The sequence below is a fragment of the Lissotriton vulgaris genome, chromosome 8 (assembly GCF_964263255.1).
Source record: "Lissotriton vulgaris chromosome 8, aLisVul1.2, whole genome shotgun sequence".
NCBI classification, from domain to species: domain Eukaryota; kingdom Metazoa; phylum Chordata; class Amphibia; order Caudata; family Salamandridae; genus Lissotriton; species Lissotriton vulgaris.
This window is the reverse complement of record NC_141696.1, coordinates 1259405256-1259425971: the sequence shown is the minus strand read 5'-3', so window position 1 is coordinate 1259425971 and position 20716 is coordinate 1259405256. Positions and strand designations below refer to the sequence as shown.

The 20716-nt window shown below is 46.2% G+C and overlaps 1 protein-coding gene across 1 annotated transcript in view; it reads right to left on the bottom strand.

The window, feature by feature from the left end:
• The window catches only part of USP12 (ubiquitin specific peptidase 12), a 437577-nt gene that overhangs the window by 143594 nt on the left and 273267 nt on the right, over positions 1-20716 (bottom strand). Inside the window, exon 4 of the mRNA XM_086935175.1 lies at positions 735-967. Within this exon, the coding sequence (XP_086791301.1) occupies positions 735-967 (233 nt within the window). The remainder of the gene's footprint in view (positions 1-734; positions 968-20716) is intronic.

The following is a 20716-nucleotide window of genomic DNA, read 5'->3' as shown; positions in this document are numbered from 1 at the left end:
GTACTACTCTGCTGAACCAATGAAAAATAATAACTCACACTGTCTAATATTTTAAAATATGTGCTTTATTAATGCTGCTGTTGCTAATCATGAATACATGTGGCGAACCAGCACACTTTTTCTCTTGCATTGCTCTTATGATTAATCATAACTATAATGTATGTATCACTATCACTCCAGGACTCCTTTTGAGTTAATATACAGGTAGACTTTTACAAAAAAAAGTTTTAAAAGCATAAGACAAGAGGGAGAAGTTGAGAAGAAAACCCCCTCTGTGTGACATTAGTCTGCACAACGTGCTCCAAAAGAAAATAGTGATCAGCAGTCTCCGATAAAGCAGCGTGCAATTTATACCACAAGTAAATGCATCTAGAAGCTGAAGAACCACAGCCAAATGACCCACATTGAGAGAAAAAAGTTGTGAATGGCCTCATTACAAGGAAAACAAGTGAGAGGTAACTGAACATGTGAGAAGAGTTAGGTGATGGATGTGTTAACATGGGAATATATACCCCCAGTGATGCAAAGGTGTCTCCTGACCCAATTTGCTTCCCACTCTTTACCCTCTGCCACAAGTGCCCCAGACCTCGTGTTAAATCATAACTTACACAGAATATATATGTGTGCAACTAAAGATACATCTAAGCAGACAGCTGAATCTCAAATACTGTGTTGCCAAGCAAGATTACAAGGAATAAGAAAGCTGTAGTAAACACTGAAAGAGGTGAACATACCGTTTCACAAGTAAGACATCTGGTCTCATTTGTTAATGTTCCCTGGAAGATTTCGTGAACCCAAGTAGGGTCTGGTGTGCTGCTGTTGTTGTTTTCGCTGTCAATATTGCCATTTGGAATACGGCCATTTTGTTTCTCTTGTTTTCTTTCTTCTTGCAGAATATCAGCAATGGTGTTTAATAGATAATTTAAGAACTCATGGGCGTCCTGCTGCATGTAGTTATCAAACAACTCTAGAACAGTAAAAGTTGTAAGATATATTATAAATGCAGAAAGACATCCAACCAATTTGTTACAACAGAGAAGCAGAGAAAAGGGTGCAAAATCGAGTTTTTTTGTATTCACATTAGCTTTTTGGAACAAGGTTCAGTGTACATGAATAAAGGCTACCAAACTATACAAAAGAAAACGAGTTACTTACCTGTAACTTCAAGTTATCCAGTATTGGTATCTTCCATAGATTGACATGCTTAGAATCATTCCCGCAGACGAGGTGGGAGTCTCGCGGTACAATAAAATATATACATTATAATAATAATAACATTACACCATAGGCTATAGTAGATAGCAAAGTCACTACACTAGCCTATCTTAGTACTTTTGCGAAAAGAACCAAACTTGGAAGCCAGCCAATCAGGCATCAGCACCTCCTTTAACCTTCCCCACAGAGAGGCAAACCCTCATATTTTCGTAGCACAAGTGACAATACGTCTGCCATAATGATAAGGTAAGCCTCTCCGGGGGGGGAGGGGGGGGGGGGGGTCTGGGTGCGTCGCATGTGAATCTATGAAAGATACCAATACTGGATAACTGAAGTTACAGGTAAGTAACTCGTTTTCTTATCCAGTATTGGGGAATCTTTCATAGATTCACATGCTTAGAATAAGAGTAGCTGGCAGTAAATACCTATAGACATAGTGGGTGGTGGGTATCATAAGAAACAATAGATACCATGTCAAACTATATATATATATATATATATATACACACTTCACCAAAATAGAAAATAATGTCTGCACTCGTCCATTTGCTAAAGTTTGGGTTTTATTCAAGAGACTCAAGGAGCCCCATCCACCTACGCGTTTCGACCGCAGGTCTTGATCACGGTGTTGCCACGTGTCCATTTTCTATTTTCACTATTTATACATTTACTACCCATCAACTTATAATGAAGCATCCTGGGAGATGTAGTTTAACAAAAACATTAGGAAATAAAAATGTTTTTTAAACATTGCATTTGAATACATTAACCAAATTAAACATTATATTTATCACTTTTGACTTATTTTCAAAGGTATAGGAGGAGATCGGGCAATCTTTCAAGGAGATTATGAAAGTCGTTTTTTACGCATGGAAAAATTCCATCTAACTTGTGTATTAGTTATACCGACACATAGTGCATCATTTACCAAGTCGTTTGGATGTAATGTCTATGTTGCAATTGTTCATTCATTAGCTCAGTGCCATTGAACTCCTCATCGAAAGTCCAATCCTCAAATACATATCATATAGGGCTCAGTGCCCAAAAGGTTGTATTTAGAAAGTGATTTTCATAATAGTCTACATATTGCATGAAGTCAAGATATCTCATATCTGTTTAGGTCTCCAATAGTCATAGAATCGTTAGAGATGTACGTACATCTCATCATCCATGTTTAATCCTCTCGGCGTCTTAGTTTGAAAGCGTATGATTAGACGTGACTCTAATCTCCTCAGTTACAGTTTTCGGCACTGAGCCCTATATGATATGTATTTGAGGATTGGACTTTCGATGAGATTTTGCATTGAAAAAAATCCTAACTATAACTACCTACTGGCGACCGCCAGTAGGTTATATATATATACATACATATATATATATATATATACATATATATACATACATATATATATATACATACATATATGTATATATATATACATATATATACATATATATATGTATATATATACATATACATATATACATATATATATATATATATATATACATATATATACATATATATATATATATATATATATATATATATATACATATATATACATACATATATATACATACCTATATATACATATACATATATATATATATATATATATACATACACAAACCTATACTGTGAGTAAGAGTAGGTCATACATATAAACAACATGACTGTATACAATAAAGACTTTGCATAATATCAGAAACAATATCAATCTGTGCCATCAGGCTTACCTTATCTAAAGAGGTTTCTTAGTACTGCTTGTCCAACTGCTGACTCCGCTTCGGTTGCCAGATCCAAGCAATAAGCAGAGTGAAAGTATGCACACTCTTCCAGGTTGCAGCTCGGGAAATCTTGTCCAGAGACACACCAGCAAACAATGCTGTAGATGAGGACATAGCCCTGGTAGAATGAGCTTTAGGCTTGCTTGACAATGGATGACCTGCCTTGCAATGGCAGAATTGAATGGCGGATGCAATCCACTTCGAGATAGTAGCTTTTGTTACAGCGGAGCCTGGCTTGGGTCCACCATACGAGAGAAATAACTGATCAGATTTTCTGATGGACACAGTCCGAGATATGTAGATTTTCAAGCATCTTTTGACATCCAAGGTATGCAATGACTTCTCCGCTGCCGAAGTCGGAAAGAATGTCCGCAAAATTACCGGCTCATTTAGATGAAATGAAGTAGGAACTTTAGGTATAAATGTGGGATTAGTCCGCAGGAGGACATAATCATTAGCAAATTTTAAATATGGTTGCCTTATAGTAAACGCCGGTATTTCATTCACTCGTCGGGAAGTGCCAACAGTAGAGCCGTCTTCCATGAGAGATACTTGATATTCGCTTTATGAATGGGTTCAAAAAGATGTTTGATCAGCTGTTGTAAAACCAAATTCAGTCTCCATTCCGGAGGAGGAGCTCTAATAGGTGGGAAAGTTCTGAAAAGTCCCTTCAGGAACTGCTTAATGATGCGATTGGAGCAGAGTGATGCCATCCCAGAAGATCTTCTGTATGTAGAAATAGCAGCTAAATTCAATTTAACCGATGCAAACAGTAGACCCGACTTTGAAAGCGACAAAAGATAAGGCAAAATATTTTCGGGAGGACATTCCATCGGATGCAAGCTGTTGTTAGAACACCAGTAACAGAATCTCTTCCATTTTAAGGCATAGGTCCGTAATGTAGAAGGGGCTCTTGCTTTATTTAGAATGTCCCTGCGTTCTTGAGGTAAGTCTACATCTCTGAAATCTGTGAGTCCAGAAACCAAGCATGGAGTTGTAGTTGAGCTGGGCAAGGATGAAGAATCTGACCCTTGCTCATTGTTAATAGATCCGGCAGCATCAGAAGGCGGAAAGGTGTTGTCGGTCCTGATGAGAACTGTAGATCCTCTGAGACGAGGTAGTAAAGACTGCAGGGCCAGTGAAATTGCTCGAAGTTCCAGAAAGTTGATGTGCATTTTCGCCATTGCTAAAGGTCACTTCCCTGTTATGCTTAGGTCTTGAAGATGCGCACCCCAACCTTCCAGGGAAGCGTCTGTTGTGATGATAAAATCCGGAACTGGAAGCTGGAAAGTGAGCCCTACTGAGATATTCTTGAAACACCTCCACCAAGAAAGCGTTTCTTTCATAACTAGAGTTACTTGGACCATGTCGTCGAATTAACCAGAGATCTGGGGCCACTGATTGTCCAGCTCTTCTTGAATTGGTCTCATCTTCAGCCGTGCCCGAGGCACTAGCAGAATTGCGGACGACAGAATCCCCAGAAAAGATTTGATCATTCTCACTGAAGCGAAATTTCTTTTTAAGAGGTTCGGTGCTAGAGAGAGAAGACGAGATATTCTGTCTCTGGATAAGAATGCCTTGTCTTGAATAGTGTCCAACTTTGCTCTCAGAAACTTTATCACTTGAGAAGGATAGAGGTTTGAGCATTTAACGAGAGGCCCAGCGAATAAAACGTTTGCAGGCATTTGGTTGTTGCAAGAGAAGCCTGGCGAAGGGAAGGAGCCTTTATTAGCCAGTCGTCCAGATATGGGAATAGTTGGATTCCTTGCAACCTGAGATGAGCTGCTACTGGAGCTAGAAATTTGGTAAAGACTCTTGGAGCTGAGCGCAGGCCAAATGGAAGGACTTTGAATTGGAAATGTGCACCTGCCACAGTGAATCTCAGAAACTTTCGATGTTTGGGGTGAATAGGGATATGAAAATAAGCATTCTGGAGATCCAAGGTTGTCATGAAATCCGCATGGTCCAGAAGGTGAAGAATTTCTTGAAGTGTTACCATGCGAAAGGATTTCTTTTGTAAGTATGTGTTTAGCATTTACAGGTCTAAGATCGGCCTCCAATCCCCAGACTTTTTCTTTATCAGGAAAAAACGGGAATAGAATCCTTTTCCTGCTTGAGAGTGAGGAACTCTTTCTATCGCCCCTTTTAACAACATTGATTTTACTTCTTTCCTGAGTAGAGAAAGATGTGGTGGATTTTTCTTTAGAGTTGGATGAGGGGGAGGAAATTCGGTGAACTCCAGGGTGAGTCCGAATTTTATAACGCCCAATACACATTTGTCTTTGGTTATTTCTCTCCAATTGTTGAAATGTTGGGAAATAATATGAATCTTGAATGTTTGAGGTAAGTCTGAAGCAGGTGAAATAGGAATGTCACTGCCTTCTGGCAGAATCTATGCCTTGAGGTTGACACTTCTTGCACTGTTGCCTATAGGCGGCCGTTGGAGGGTTTCTGTAGGTTTGCTGATGTTGCTGGTATGAATATCCATATGAACCCTGATTCCCCTGCTGTTGGTATTTCTGGTAGCCTCCTCGAAAGGAGTAGGAACCTCTACCCCTTGCTCCTCAAAAGAGTGTCTTCCGATATTGCAAGGAACCCAATGATCTTGTGGTCTCGGTGTCCTTCTTTATCTCTTGTAGTGCATCGTCAATATGCTTACAGAACAAGAGATCGCATCAAAAGGCATGTCCAGGATCTTCGTCTGGATCTCTGGGCGAAAACTTGTGGCTTTCAGCCAGCCCTGTCTTCTAAGAGTAGCCACTCCTGCTAGTTGACGGAATCCAAGAGATGCAATATCCATTGAGATATCAATGATCTCGGAAGCGACTCTTTCACCCTCCATGAAAATTTTCCTTGCCTCCATTCTCTTATCATCTGGCAGATCTTCTATATAGCGCGAGATGCCAGACCACAGTTGACGGTCATATCTGCTGAGAATAGCTAAACAATTTGTAGCTCGAACAGTAGCACCCGCCATTGTGGTAAATTGTTTGCCTATATTGTCCAGACGCCTTCCATCCTTGTCAGGAGGAGCGGTTATTGGAGCGGAGGGGGTTCCTTGATTTTCTTTGCGCTGCCTGAGAAATAACAGAGTCAGCTTTAGGGTGACCTGAAAGACAGGCGCTTTGTACTTTTTGTCAATCCTAGGGAGGATTGCAGGAACAGAGAATGGAGTTTTCATAATTTGTATTCCCTCTTTCCATATGTGATCAATTATGGGAATAGAGCGCGTAGATTTCATGCTTTGGTCTTTAAAATCGTATAAGAAGCACTCTGTCTTCTGTACCAGCATGTTTAGATGAAACCTAGTAGAAGCTCTTTCCATAATGGCATGGAATCCTCCTATGTCCTCAGGAGTAGAATCTTCTACAAATCCTGCAGTCCTTGACCTTGTGTGCTGGATAGAGACAATAGATACACTCCTTATTTGGGTCCTCAAAGTGTAAACTCTTCTTTCCACATGAAGAACAGGCCAAAAACAAACTCTTCTTAGAATGAGACATACTTTCTTCAAAGAAGTAAAGCTAGAGGAAAAAAACTGAGCAGAGCTCAGGGAGACTTCCTAACACACGAGATGAGGTAGAAAATCTAAGGGTTTGCCTCTCTGTGGGGAAGGTTCTAGGAGGGGCTGATGCCTGATTGGCTGGCTTCCAAGTTTGGTTCTTTTTGCAAAAGGAATAAGATAGGCTAGTGTAGTGACTTTGCTATCTACTATAGCCTATGGTGTAATGTTATTATTACTATAATGTATATATTTTATTGTACAGCGAGACTCCCACCTCGTCGGAGGGGATGATTCCAAGCATGTGGATCAATGAAAGATACCCCAATACTGGATAAACAGTGGACATTATTGCTACATACCAACTCCTTGGTAAAGGAAATACAAGATTTGAAAAAGAAAAGGTCAATGGCATTATTTAGAAAATGTAATAAGAACATTTACCAAGAGAGTAGTTGCCTTGTAGGACATTCCTTTAGAATAAATCCCTTCTTTCATCCAAAGTAACTTGAAACCATCTTTACAAAGGATAAAATACTATAAGGAATGGGAAAGTCACCAAGTCTGGTTTTAATGTGGCAATGCATGCGAATGCATGCACATTAGCTGCCTTCATACATTTGCACATTAAAGCCAGACCCATTGACTTTGACAGAAGCACACATTAAAATTCTCTGCTGCAAACACTAGTCACTTTTTAAATCCAGACACTGTTACTGTTAGAAGTAGCAAAAATACTCCTGTATTCTGTAGTTTGTTGCTACGTGTCCAGAGAAAGAGTAAGGACGTCTTTGTTAAAAGCAGAAAGAATAAAGTTTGTAAATTAAACAAAGGGGCTACCCAAGTTAATTATTTGGGGGCGGGGGTGGGGGGGAGTGGCAAAAGTCTGCTCGGGCAGTGCTGGCTCCAAGGCCCACCTTCTCTCCATGGCTTCCCCACCCCACTCTCTGGTCGGCCAAGTGGTGATGGGCTTAAATTCCCACCCCTCACTCCAGATCTTGCCCCCTACCCTGTCACAGTACAACTAATTGCAAAATTCACAGGTATGCCGCTGTAAAAAAAATCTGTTTTTGAATGCATTCCTGAGATAAAGGACTGACTGGAAAAATGGTGATGATTGTATCTTTAAGGTATGTGTAGGAAAAATGTAGGAAATTGGGTTACTGGTGGGGGGGGGGGGGGGGGGGGTGGTGACCCTACTCAAACAGTAACCACATTCCTATCAGGGTAAAGTCACAAGCAACCCCAAATTAACCTGTGCTTAATCCTCTGGTAGCTTCACACAAAAGCTTAATTCAAAGACAATGTGTAAAGTATTTATGCAGCACTTAAACAGTAATAAAGGGAAAGCAAAGCACAAGAAAAATCCCACACTAACTTAGAAAAATAAAGTATATATTAATACATTATTTGAGACCAAACAGCAAAAATCCAATCAGTAGAACCAGAGATCCGTAAAGAGTAAAGTGAAAATAGTGCCAAAGAGCCAACTGTGGTTATCTGGAAGACCAGGACAAAGTCAAAGGTTCAGGCCGACCCAATGGAACGCAGGCCGAATACAGGGACAAAGTTAGGTACGAATAACAAAGTACCTTCAATTTTGGCTGCAAATTGTTGCGAGATCCCAAGTTGAGGATGCTCCATGCAGCAACAGTTCCGATAAGCTGAGGTGGTGTTGCGAGGTCTGGCATCAAAGATGAACTGAGTAGTGGTGGTTCCGATGTTCAACCGGGGATTGTGATGTTGATTCCTGCATTGGGGATGTGTTGTGCAGCAGCAGTTCCGAAGCGAAGATGTGTTTCGCTGCATCGCTTCTGTCCAAAAGACCACAGCTGGGTTGGCAGAGCACCTATCAGCCCACTTCCACAGGTCCAGGACTGGGGTGACACCACTTGGGGGGCAAGAATCATAGCAGACATAGTCTAGGTGCTGGGTTCAAGATGGTTGGAGACTTATGTTCCTGAGGCTCTGAACAGGAGGAAAGCCAACTAGCTGTTCGAGTCACTATGGTTGTTCAAGATGCAGGTCCAGTTGTTTTCACTCAGGCAGCAGAGTAGCAGGGTAGAAGAGTGGCAGTCCTCCTTGCAGCAGAGCAGAAAAGCAGTCATTCTGAGTTTTCCGTAGGTCCAAAGGTCTACTGAAGAGTTGGGTCTGAGGGTTTAATTATTATACTTGGTGCCAGCTTTGCAGGAGATGGATTTAGAAGTTTTCACCACCAGAGGTGCCTCCCTGCCCTGGCACCAGATTGTCTGGGGCCACAAAAGACTAATGGGAAACTCTTTGGAAGTGTCGCGAGGCAGAGCCCTTGTGATGTTTAAGTGTGGTAGGTGACAGGTCCTCCCCGCTATCAAGTCAGAGATGACCCAGACTGCCAACACCTATTCCCCCTTAGTCTCACTGTCTGGGAGCAATACACAAATACCAACTGCTAGCTACACATATTCACGTGAAACAGGATGAAGGCACCAAATGGTTGACAAGAGAATACCAACTTTCTAAAAGTGTCGTTTTCAGAACTGAGACTTAAAATTCAACTTTATCATCAAACAGTGTTTTAAATTACAATTCTTTAGACCGCAAACACAGGATTTCTATCTGCTCCCTATTGAAAGTTATCCATTATTACATGTAATAAGATAACCCAATGTTTTCCTATGGGAGAGGTATGCCTTGCAGTGGTGAAAAACGAATTTAAGAGTTTTTCACTACCAGGACATGTAAAACTTAAAAGTACCTGTCCAACTATTTGAATACAATGCACCCTGGCCTCTGAGCTGTGTGGGGCCTACCCTAGGGATGAAGTTAATGTATTATTAAGGAAGCTTTAGGTCTGACAAAAGATTTGTTTTGCCAGGTCGAAATGGCAGTTAAAAACTGAACACACAGAATGCAATAGCAGGCCTGAAACATGTTTGCCAGGCTACTTAGGTGGGTGGCGCAATTAGTGCTGTAGGCCCATTAGCAGTATTTAATTTATAGGCCCTGGGCTTATGTAGCACCACTATACCAGGTCCTTATAGGTAAATAAAACGTGTAAATTGGGCATAAGCCAATGTTATAACATTTTTAGGGAGTGAGAACACGCATTTTAACAGTGGTTAGCAGTGGTAAAGTGCATAGAGTCCTAAGGCCAACAAAAAGGAGATCAACAAAAATGAAGAAGTAAAGCAAAAGTTTGGGGAAGATCACCATAAGACTGACAGACCTAACAGTGAGAAATAGTCACTCATACAATGAAATGTAAGAAAATCTTTAGGAGGCAAAATTATACATCACAAAGCCACTAGGATGTGGTGAGATGTACATTACATTCAAAAGAAGGGAGGTGACAAAGTGCACACCAGTTTCTTCCGAATTTTCACCATGCAACTTTTTCATTATTAAAGGTATGGATTATTGTGGATGTAGTTTGTAGTTTTTTACGTAGGGGTAATAACTAATTTGGTAAAGGGTTTAGCACAGGGGTAACAACTAGTGAGGATTGCACATTTGGAAGGGGAGGCATAACAAAAGAAAATTAACAGGAAGTGGGTTAGCGCAACGTACACAGTTTGGTAAAACATTATATCGGGGTGTATGTGATGGTAGACACTGTGTTTGGGGGGTTGGTATGCGAATGGCTAATTGAAGTTATTTGTTGACGGGGGATTTGGAAGGGTCGGTCATGTCATATGAGTTTAAAAGGAAGTGCGTGTGGAGAGGGATCACTAGGATGATTGAGTTAATGTAGGGAAGGGGATTACACTCTCAAATTTAGGAGGTAGAGGACAGCGCCGACGTTGTTTTGCTGATTGGTATTCATCTACTTGGTGAGGGGTTCAGCAGTGGTATAGGAGTAATGACCAGAAACAAGGGTTTCAAATGTGGAAGGAGGTAACATTAAGGGAGGGTCGGTGAGGTTGGCCTTGGTATTTATTTTGTTGCAGTGTTTAGCTACGGACTTAGAGGGAGAACGTTGATTATGGGGTGAGTTGTTGATATACTGTGCAACGATCTAACACGCATAAGGCGCTTAAATATACAGTCTACCATTGATGTGTCAAATCTGTAGAGGCATAACATGTTTAAACATATAATCTAACACAGAAGTTTTGAATTTGTAGAGAACCTGTTATTAAGGGCCAGTAAAGGCCCGAAATGCATTCGGTCAATAAAGATCAACTAATGTGGTTGACTTATGTACACTTCGTGCTACAGAAAAAGGGCTGCATTGGCATATCTGCTGCATTTAGAAATTGTGAATACATAAGCACATCTCATGTGACGATAAAAAAGAAATTAGTAATTGGAAGCTTTGAAATATATGGAATAAATATTCGCGAAACATTGGTAAATTTGTGGTATCTGTGTTATGTACCAAGGATCAAGCTGTGCATCCGGTTTTGGGGTGATATTTCGCTCCATTGTTTGGAGATGTATATTACCCCAGCTGAGCAATGCCTTAAAATGGCTAGCCCAAACAAGTCAATTGTCGGAAGGGGGTGGATTTCAAGCATACTCAATAAACACGGAGGGCAATAGGTATACATACTTAAATATACTTCAAGGAACTGCAAAAAAAATCACTAGCTTCTAAACTGGAACAGAGGTCGGGAAAATCGTTCAACTCGATTTCTGAACACATTCTTCGTTCTCAAATCATATAAATCAGCTACTACCAAAGTTAAAATACTTTACTTTTCAAGGTGAATGTTAAGCTTCTAGATATTTTCTTATGGTTATGTGTCAGCTTAATTCCATTTGAAATCACCAAACTGAAGTTTCCTCATGTCTTCTATAAAAGCGTTTAGTTTTTTTATTTTCTGGTTAGACATTCTCTTACAAACCGTTCTAAATCCCACATCATAAACTAAAACATGTCTTGCAATGCAGCAATCTTTAATCTCCTCTCACCAGCGCAATTTGACTGAGATTTTTCATGCCAGTGACTATTTCATTCAAAAGAAGTTGTAAGACCAAAGCAATGAAGTATTTTAAGGAAACAGAATTCCAATGGTCATGTTGGCTTTTACCTTCACTAATAGTTGTAACAGTTGTGAAGATGCATGCTAATGAACTCACGTTCAGTTTAAACAAAAGAAGAGAAAGTTTTGAGACTAGTGGAAAATTACAAGAGACTAAATGGAAGCTATTCATGGAGGGACAGAAACTCGTTATGGAGGGACAGAATGTTTAGCACAATTTCTGAATAAGCCCTTAATCCATGCCAGTCCTGTCCTTGGATGGGAGAGAACATTACAGAGAATGTTCTGGGTGACTGTAAAAACAAGGGCTATGATACCATCTTTATCAATCCATCAAATGATGCAGCCACCCCCATCTAGGTACTTATGCTAGGATGGCGGTAGTTTGAGTACTTGGATATGTTAGGGAGTTGTAATACAGGTCAATAATAGGTGTTTAATACCTCTAAGAGGATCTTTTTCAACAGTAGTACTTTCTTACTTCTACTAAATGTGTACAATCGCTCAATATATGTAGATTACATATCAATATTATTTTTATGTATACCACCATCATCTAGATTCTCATTCATTTGAAAGGAAACATGTAACAATCCAATTGTGCCTCACAGAACTAAAATGCTGGATGTTGGACAATTGCCTGAATCTGAATACCATTTACCTTCGTGCTTGAACATCAATAACTGCAACCTCATGGAGTAGTTCCAGTAAATATTATACAGTTCCATGTACTAAACGTCTCCAGAATTGCATGGAGTGGCAGGAGAAAATTCTTGGGCAGACACACTAGGCTCTACGGTAAGTAGTGCTGGCTGTGGCCTCCTGGCTCACGCAAACAAGCACTTGCAATGCAATAGGTATCGCATTTACACGAGTTTGAGCTATTGGTATTGTAAATGACAATGCCTTTTATTTATGTTTTGTTTTTTAAAACATAAATAAAAGGCATTGTCATTTACAATGTCAACAGCTAAAACTCTCACAAATGCGAGACCTATTGCATTACAAATGCTTGTTGAAATATGTAAACGGAAATCATAAACGTGGGAGCAGCAAGTAAAAGTTGCTGGTTTGAGTGCAGCCCAGATATAGCTGCAGGGCACACAGGGGAGCAATCCGATAGACTCTGGAGGAGGTGTGGCTCTCAAGACACGAGGGGTATAATCATGATACTGGAGACATGATTTATAGACACATCAGTCACAGGAACACTAGCGCATGGTGCAAAAGCAAAAGCAGCAAAATTGCAGCAAAAGTTAAAGAACAGGATAGCGCTGGGAGGCCGTCAGTCACATGTTTTAGCGGCCCCTGCCCGTCGTAGATGCACGCTCTGTGATGGTAGTGGGGGCACTGGGGGGCTTTGAAGCAAGGAAAGGCACTCAAAAAAGCCATAACGTGCATGCAAAGTAAAATAAGATGCGCTGCCGGCATGATTAAATATTTTAAAAATAATGATTTGGGGATCTGCCCGGCCCGTCCTACAAGTGGTGCGCGTGGCCCTATATTAAGAAAGTGATTCTTAATGCATATATAAACAAGCCATACCCGGCCACCATGGGGTGCGGGCGCACTTTTGAGTGTGGGACATGTATGTGCTACAGAGCATGCGGAGGAGGGGCGTGAGCACTGACATGCTGAAGATAACAGGATGGGGGCACACTCGCCTGGGAGGCACTCTGCGCTCCAGCCTCTGCCACTTTCTGTGTTGCACAGCTCCAGTGAGTGCCTACCCGGACGTCGAAGCACACGGAAAGGGTGGGGGTGGCTGAAGCAGCGCATGTCGTGCCTGCAGTTAAGAGAAACTCATTAAAGAAAATGGTGCTAGTCCTGATGGGAGGTTACAAATGAAGACAAGGTGGTACTAAAGAGGGACTAACAAGCCTAATTACGAAACAGAAGCCAGCATTGACGAAGGATAATGGCACAAGCCAATGAGAAATATGGGCAGAAAGTGGGCGGGGCTTCAATTGCATACGCCAATACAGCATGCCTTGCAGCGCAGCGCATGCGCTGCCCAGGCTCCACCTAAAAACTAGCTGAGGGAACTAGGAGGTGAGAGTGATCTGATAAGACTTTCTTCGTACTTGCTTGGGTTGCCAATTGCCCACGCATCCAAATAAGTGTGACATTTAAGGGTACTTGTTACAGGCTGTTTGAGGTAGGGCAAGGGGTGAGACTCTGATTCTGACAGTAATGCAGTGCTGGTAGGCCAGAAAAACCTGTTGCATTTGTAAATAGTTAGTAGACAAATAGAGCTATTATGGTACATTGAATGGAATGTATAACCCTCGAATGTGCCTATTCTGCGGAGACCCATACTCACCATACTTACCGGCCCCCGCATACTGCTGCTGCCGAAGGTGGGAAATAATGTCAGCCAACGAAGCCTGGTATCCGTAGTGGTCGTTGTTGGCCGCAGTTTATTAATAACCAAAGACATATTAATAACACAAACTGGTATCAAGCAATCTTCCATTTTTGAACATTACTCATCAATCATAATTGGCATATTACACATTATGACACCCTCTTCTAGTAGCAGGTGTCAGTCTCTTTGTGCCCTCCTTAGTTCGAAAATGGGGCTTGTACACAACCAGTTTGTTGTCAGTCTATTGGTGCTCCAGTGGTTGGTTGCCCACGCCTTCTGCGTGTTGTGGAGGGGAGCTTTACGCTTTCCAGTCGGGAGTTAGGTCCCCAGCTCGCTACCAAATTGCGCCCTGCCGTCCGGCCGGGTCTGGGCCGCGAGTGCCGTCTCCTCCTGCTACTCCCCTCCTTTATGCCGCCACGTCACCCTGCCGTGCGGCATTCAAAAGTGAGTGGCCATCCTCTTACACACCGCCCGCCGGTGTGTTTTCTTAGCCAACCAGTGTAGGATTTCCGCTAACGCCCCTTCCCCTATCCAGCACTGCGACTTTTGCTGTTCCTTAGGTGTGGGTGGGTGGGCTTCAGTCGTTGTTGCTGTCGCGCCGATCTCCCAGCTCCTCGAATGCGATGTGCTTCTGCTGGGAGGGCGGCGTCGCTTAAATCCTCCTGAGCCCTCCATGCAGGCCTCAGGTGAGTCCCCCTGATTGGGGGGTTCAAACAAAGCCAGGTTGACCATTGGACGTCCTTTGGGGGGCGCCAGGTCAACAGGTCACTTCCGGTCGGGTGGCTGGTGCGCACCCCGTTTCCGCTGGTTCCTGTGCGCATCGAAGCGCCCAGAACCAGTTTTTTCCCGCTGGTGGCACCACGAGGGTTATGGCGCCGGCCTTCGAGCCTCCCCCACCCTTCGGGCGGGTGCGGCGGCCTCTGCAATAACCCTCGAATGTGCCTATTCTGCGGAGACCCATACTCACCATACTTACCGGCCCCCGCATACTGCTGCTGCCGAAGGTGGGAAATAATGTCAGCCAACGAAGCCTGGTATCCGTAGTGGTCGTTGTTGGCCGCAGTTTATTAATAACCAAAGACATATTAATAACACAAACTGGTATCAAGCAATCTTCCATTTTTGAACATTACTCATCAATCATAATTGGCATATTACACATTATGACACCCTCTTCTAGTAGCAGGTGTCAGTCTCTTTGTGCCCTCCTTAGTTCGAAAATGGGGCTTGTACACAACCAGTTTGTTGTCAGTCTATTGGTGCTCCAGTGGTTGGTTGCCCACGCCTTCTGCGTGTTGTGGAGGGGAGCTTTACGCTTTCCAGTCGGGAGTTAGGTCCCCAGCTCGCTACCAAATTGCGCCCTGCCGTCCGGCCGGGTCTGGGCCGCGAGTGCCGTCTCCTCCTGCTACTCCCCTCCTTTATGCCGCCACGTCACCCTGCCGTGCGGCATTCAAAAGTGAGTGGCCATCCTCTTACACACCGCCCGCCGGTGTGTTTTCTTAGCCAACCAGTGTAGGATTTCCGCCACGCCGCAGGGAGGCGCACGTCTCACTGCGGCTCCCCCCCTGCACCTGGTTCGTGGCTCCCACCTTTCTCCATCTTTCATTATTTTTATTTTTTTTTTTTTTAGTTGCAACCTGCGAGTGACATTGCACCCCACAAGTTATCCCAAAACACCTTCATCCCTTTTTCGGATAGGTGTACCCCGTCTTGCCCATAGAGCTCTGGGCGGCCCGGGTGGATGAGGCCGTGCCGAATTGCTTCCAGGCCATTGGCGAGGCAGAACTTGTGCATTGCCACGTTTAGCTTCCTCCTTGCGTTGTCGACAGCCTTGTCGGAATCGGCACCTCTCCAATGTTTCCTGCTGATCATTTCGGACCAGACCACCGTCGTGGGTCCCAGCCACGCAGCTGTCTTGGTGAGATCCCTTTGGATGGCTTGCCCGACAGCTTTTCGCCCTAGCCGGGTCAGGTCATTGCCCCCTAGGTGGATGATCAGGACGTCAGGCAACCAGGCCGAATCTGCCATGAGGCCGTCCAGCGTCGGCAGTAGCTGCTCCCATCTCATGCCTGGCTGCCCTATCCACCTGATGTACGTCGCTTTGGGCCTGCGTATGCTGCTGTCCCCCTGCCGCCACCAAGACTCCATCCGGGACACGAATGAGTGCCCCACCACCCAGACCAGCTGCGGGCGTCCCCCTGTCGAGAGAAAGCATTCCGTTAGGTGGCTTTTACTGCGCACCGTGTGCATTCAAGAGAGGGCGGGGGTGTGTTGTCACCCTGCCGTGCGGCATCCCAAGGCAACTCCCACTCCTTCCCCCCCTCCCGCCTTCGGGGCTTTCTCTCCCTTTTTGTCTTTTTTTTTTTTTTTTTTGTCTTTTCTCTTCACCCCCTTTTTTTTTTTTTTTTTTTTTATATGAGGTGAGGGCGTATGTACGACTTGTACGCCCTGGAGCGCCATCTGCCCACTGCCTGGATCCTGTCCTCTGGCATGCCATGCTGCGATGCCGAGGTTGCTGCGCCGATCCTGAAAGAGTGAGAGGCGAACGAAGCCGCGCAATACCCGGCTTTACCAAGGCCCTGGCGCATTATGGCTGTAAACTGGAACTTGCTCAGGTTCCTCCCGTCCTTATGTATGAAGAGAGGGCCGTCGCCAGCTGGTCGAGCCCCCATGTACCTGAACAACCAGCATACCGCGCAGAGCCCCGACTCTGGTATGCAATGGAGACGTATCGTCGTCCCCCTCCTTGCCCTGTCTGTTTTGGACTGTCTCAGCGTTAACTCCACTTCCCTCTCCATTGGTTTAATGTCTCTTGCCTGCAGGCATTGCTGCGCTGGGCCCGACTTGCTGGGGGCTACCAATTCGCTGACTCGGAATGCTCCAAAGAACGCCGTCGTGAAAGCCGCCCTAAATAGCAGCAGCTCGTACTCATCCGATATTAAGCCTGTGAGGGCTTCAAGGAGCTGACCCATTTTGGCAAAATCGATGGGACGCCTGTTGTCCTTCTTTTTTCCTTCAACCCTCCTCCAGCCTTTTAAGGCCGTCTTTAGATAGGCCGAGGTAGTGGGGTCCTCGCCTGTGTAAAGCCTCGCAAAATGGGCAATGGCGGACAGATGCGCCTGGGCCCATGATCTCGTTTTTCTCGACTCGAATGCCCATTGCACGAATTTCTCGACCGCCGTGCGAGTCTTTGCCCCGTTTTCCAGCGATTTTAGGCCCCCAACTTTCATCACTGTGCCCGCGTATGTCCTGTACCTTCTGCTAGCTTCCGCGGTGAGTGATTGCCCTACTAGCCATGATAAGTCTATTCCCCCAGGTCCCAAAGGGACGATGGAAAGGGGGTCATCTCCTTGTCCGCCCCGGGCACCAGTTCTCTGAAACGCTTCATTTGGGACCGTGAGAGTGCGTCTGCTGCCGAGTTCTCTGCCCCTGGCACGTGGCGTGCTTTCAGCTCCAGGTTCCCTTCCAGCTGTAATTTAATTAACCGTCGCATTAGCCTCAGCATGTCCGGGCATCTCGCTGCGCCTCTGTTAATGGCCTGCACCACTCCCATGTTATCTGACCAAAGGGTGAGTTTCAGGTTTTTTATTTTCTCGCTCCAAATGGTCATTGCCACAATGATTGGGAACAGCTCGAGAAACGTGATGTTCCTGGTGAGCCCCTGCGCATGCCACTCGTCTGGCCACTGGCTGGCGCACCAGCTGTTTCCCAGGACCGCGCCGAAGCCAAGGCTTCCAGCCGCGTCAGTGTAAAGGGCTATCTGTTCGGCCGTTACCCAACCTGCTCTCCAAATCAGCACCCCGTTGAAATTCTGTAGGAACTCGTCCCACACCCGCAGGTCCTGTTTCACGCCTGCGCTCAGTCTGATGTGGTGGTGCTTGTGGGTGACGCCGGCCGTTAGCCCTGTTAGGCGCCTTGAAAATACCCTGGCGGGCGGGATTACCCGAGCCGCGAAGTTGAGTCTACCTATTACTCGCTGGATCTCCCTCAGGGTGGCCTTGTCCCGACCCCGTAGCTTCGATACTTCCTCGCGAAATTCCTTTACTTTGCCTGGAGGCAGCCTGGCCGTTCCCGCTATAGAGTCCAATTCTATGCCCAGGAACGTGAGACTTGTGGTCGGGCTTGTAGTTTTTTCCTTTGCGAGGGGGACCCCTAAAGACCTGGCTAGCTCCTCGAAGGCTGCCAATGTGCTTGCGCACACTGAGGAACCTGCCGGGCCCGTGAACAGAAAATCGTCTAAGTAGTGCAGTTTCCCCCCTTCCTGGTGCCGGTCATGCAGCGCCCATTCTAAGAAGGTGGCGAACTGCTCAAAGTATGCGCATGATATCGCGCATCCCATGGGCATGGCTTTGTCAATGAACACGTCCTCTCCCCATTGGAAACCCAGTAAGTGGAAACTGGAAGGGTGGACCGGCAGTAGTCGGAACGCGGATTCAATATCGGCTTTCGCCATGAGAGCCCCTCTGCCTGTCGCCTTCACCAGCTCGATTGCGTCGTCGACTGACGCATATCCCACTGAGCAAGCTTCGGGGTCGATACCGTCGTTCACGGAGGAACCTTCCGGAAACGAAAGGTGGTGTATCAGCCTGAATTGACCTTGTTCTTTCTTGGGGACCACGCCTAGCGGGGAGATGACTATGTCTCCTTGTAATTCCTTTGGGATAGGGCCCTCAACTCTGCCCAGCTTCACTTCTTTCTCAATCTTGGCGCTAACCACTTCGGGGTGTTGGCTAGCCGACTTCAGGTTGTTCGCCCCCGCCGAGGGGAGCGGGCCATGAAATGGAATAACGAAGCCTTGCTCGAAGCCCTCTACCAGTGACCTGGCCTCTGCTTTGTTCGGGTATTTGTTTGTCAATCTGCGCAGCTGTTGTGTAATAATGGGGGATCTGGCCAGCTGGCGCCTACGAATGTCCACCAGTCCCCTCTTTTCCCCTGCGTTGGGGCTAACGCTTCTTGCTCTTTTCTCTCTTCTCCCTTTTCGCTTCACGTTTGGAACCTTTGCATGCGGAGGTGGCATGCTTGCCCCCGCAGGTCGCGCATGCGTGTTGAAACTTACAAGACGAGCCCCATGAGCAGTCCCCCGCCTCGTATCTCCAACAGATCGCCTTGGTTGCGGTTGGGGAGTCTGATCTCCCGTTCGACCGCCTTTGATAAGAACCACTCCTCCCTTTTTGGTATGAGCTCCGAAAGGGCTGGTCGCCTTTTCCGGCCCAGGTCCTAACGTCTTTGGCTGTGAGCATCTTGTGGATGAAGCCGGAGACATCCTCCTCATTCCACTCCATTTCGGGGTGCCTCTGCATTTTTAATCTAAACCCTTTATCGTATTCTAGCCAGGCATCCCCTGGGAACTGCCTCTGTGCTAGGTGGATATTGGCCTCGTACAGCCACAAGTCAGCCGCGCAATGGGGGAACCTCTCCACTATAATGCACGCCATGATTCTGAAGGCGTCTAACCAATTTTCGAAACTGCGCTCTTTTCTGGCCCCACGCCTTTCTCTCCTGTCCTCTTCTTTCCTGTCGCACGTGGTTAGATCAAGACCTTCTAGCTGTATTTCAAGCAGCGAAAATATGTCGATGAATTCTTTGCGCCATATCCTCTCTTTTACCGCTAGGGGGATGAGACATGCCAGGCCGGTGGCTTTCGTAGTCAGGGACGCCGGGCCGGGGGATGGCCTGATGTAATGATCGTTGACTACCCCACTCGGAGGTGGGCTTCCTGCAACGGGGCCGTAACCCCAACCGGGTAGCGGGGAAATCTGTTCCCCCTGGGCGGACAAGCTTACCTGCTCCTGCACTCTTGTCTGACGGGCCCACCCCGGGTCGACCATATGCCACGTGAGACCTGCCGCTTCCTCCGCGCGCTGCTCCCTAGGCCCTGGTACCCCCTGCCCTATGCCATTAAGTAGCCCCGGCGCTAGCGATTTCAGACATTCCCTTACGATGTTGCTAATATGCTCACCCTTTTTCTTTTTGTCGGTCGTCTCGCCCTGTTCACTGCCCTCCGGCCTCGGCGTAAGGGGCTTCTGCCGCACCTTCCTCGGAGGGTTCCTCTTCGATGCTCTCTTCATCGGCGTGTTTTTCAGCTTCTTGGGTGCGGAAGGCCCTGGTTCTTCGTCCGCCTGTTCAACCGGTCTGTTCTCTTTCCCCTTGCCCAGGTGGGGGTGAAGCCAGTCGTCGCCGTGGATGGCCGATAACTCGCGGATCTTCAACAGTACCTCCGCCATCTCGTCCGGCTGGCCTTCCGACATGTCGTGAGTCTCTGCGCACTTGTGTGTGGCTTCTTAGTTTCCCGCGTCTGCGTCAGGCCGTCTGCCGGGGGCACAGCTGACTGCGTGTGCTTATCCCGAGCCCTGAGCTTGCCGCGGTCTTTTACCTGTTGTTGTTTCGGGGGAGCTGGCACGGCGCGCCGCGCTCCGTAAGGCGTCCTCGGTGATGATGACCTGGATCTTCTACCGGAGTCCCACCGTCTTCCTGCCTCGTCCTTCGCCGCGTCGCCTCTCTTCTTCAGTTGTTCTTCAGTCGTTGTTGCTGTCGCGCCGATCTCCCAGCTCCTCGAATGCGATGTGCTTCTGCTGGGAGGGCGGCGTCGCTTAAATCCTCCTGAGCCCTCCATGCAGGCCTCAGGTGAGTCCCCCTGATTGGGGGGTTCAAACAAAGCCAGGTTGACCATTGGACGTCCTTTGGGGGGCGCCAGGTCAACAGGTCACTTCCGGTCGGGTGGCTGGTGCGCACCCCGTTTCCGCTGGTTCCTGTGCGCATCGAAGCGCCCAGAACCAGTTTTTTCCCGCTGGTGGCACCACGAGGGTTATGGCGCCGGCCTTCGAGCCTCCCCCACCCTTCGGGCGGGTGCGGCGGCCTCTGCAAGTTCCTCTGTTT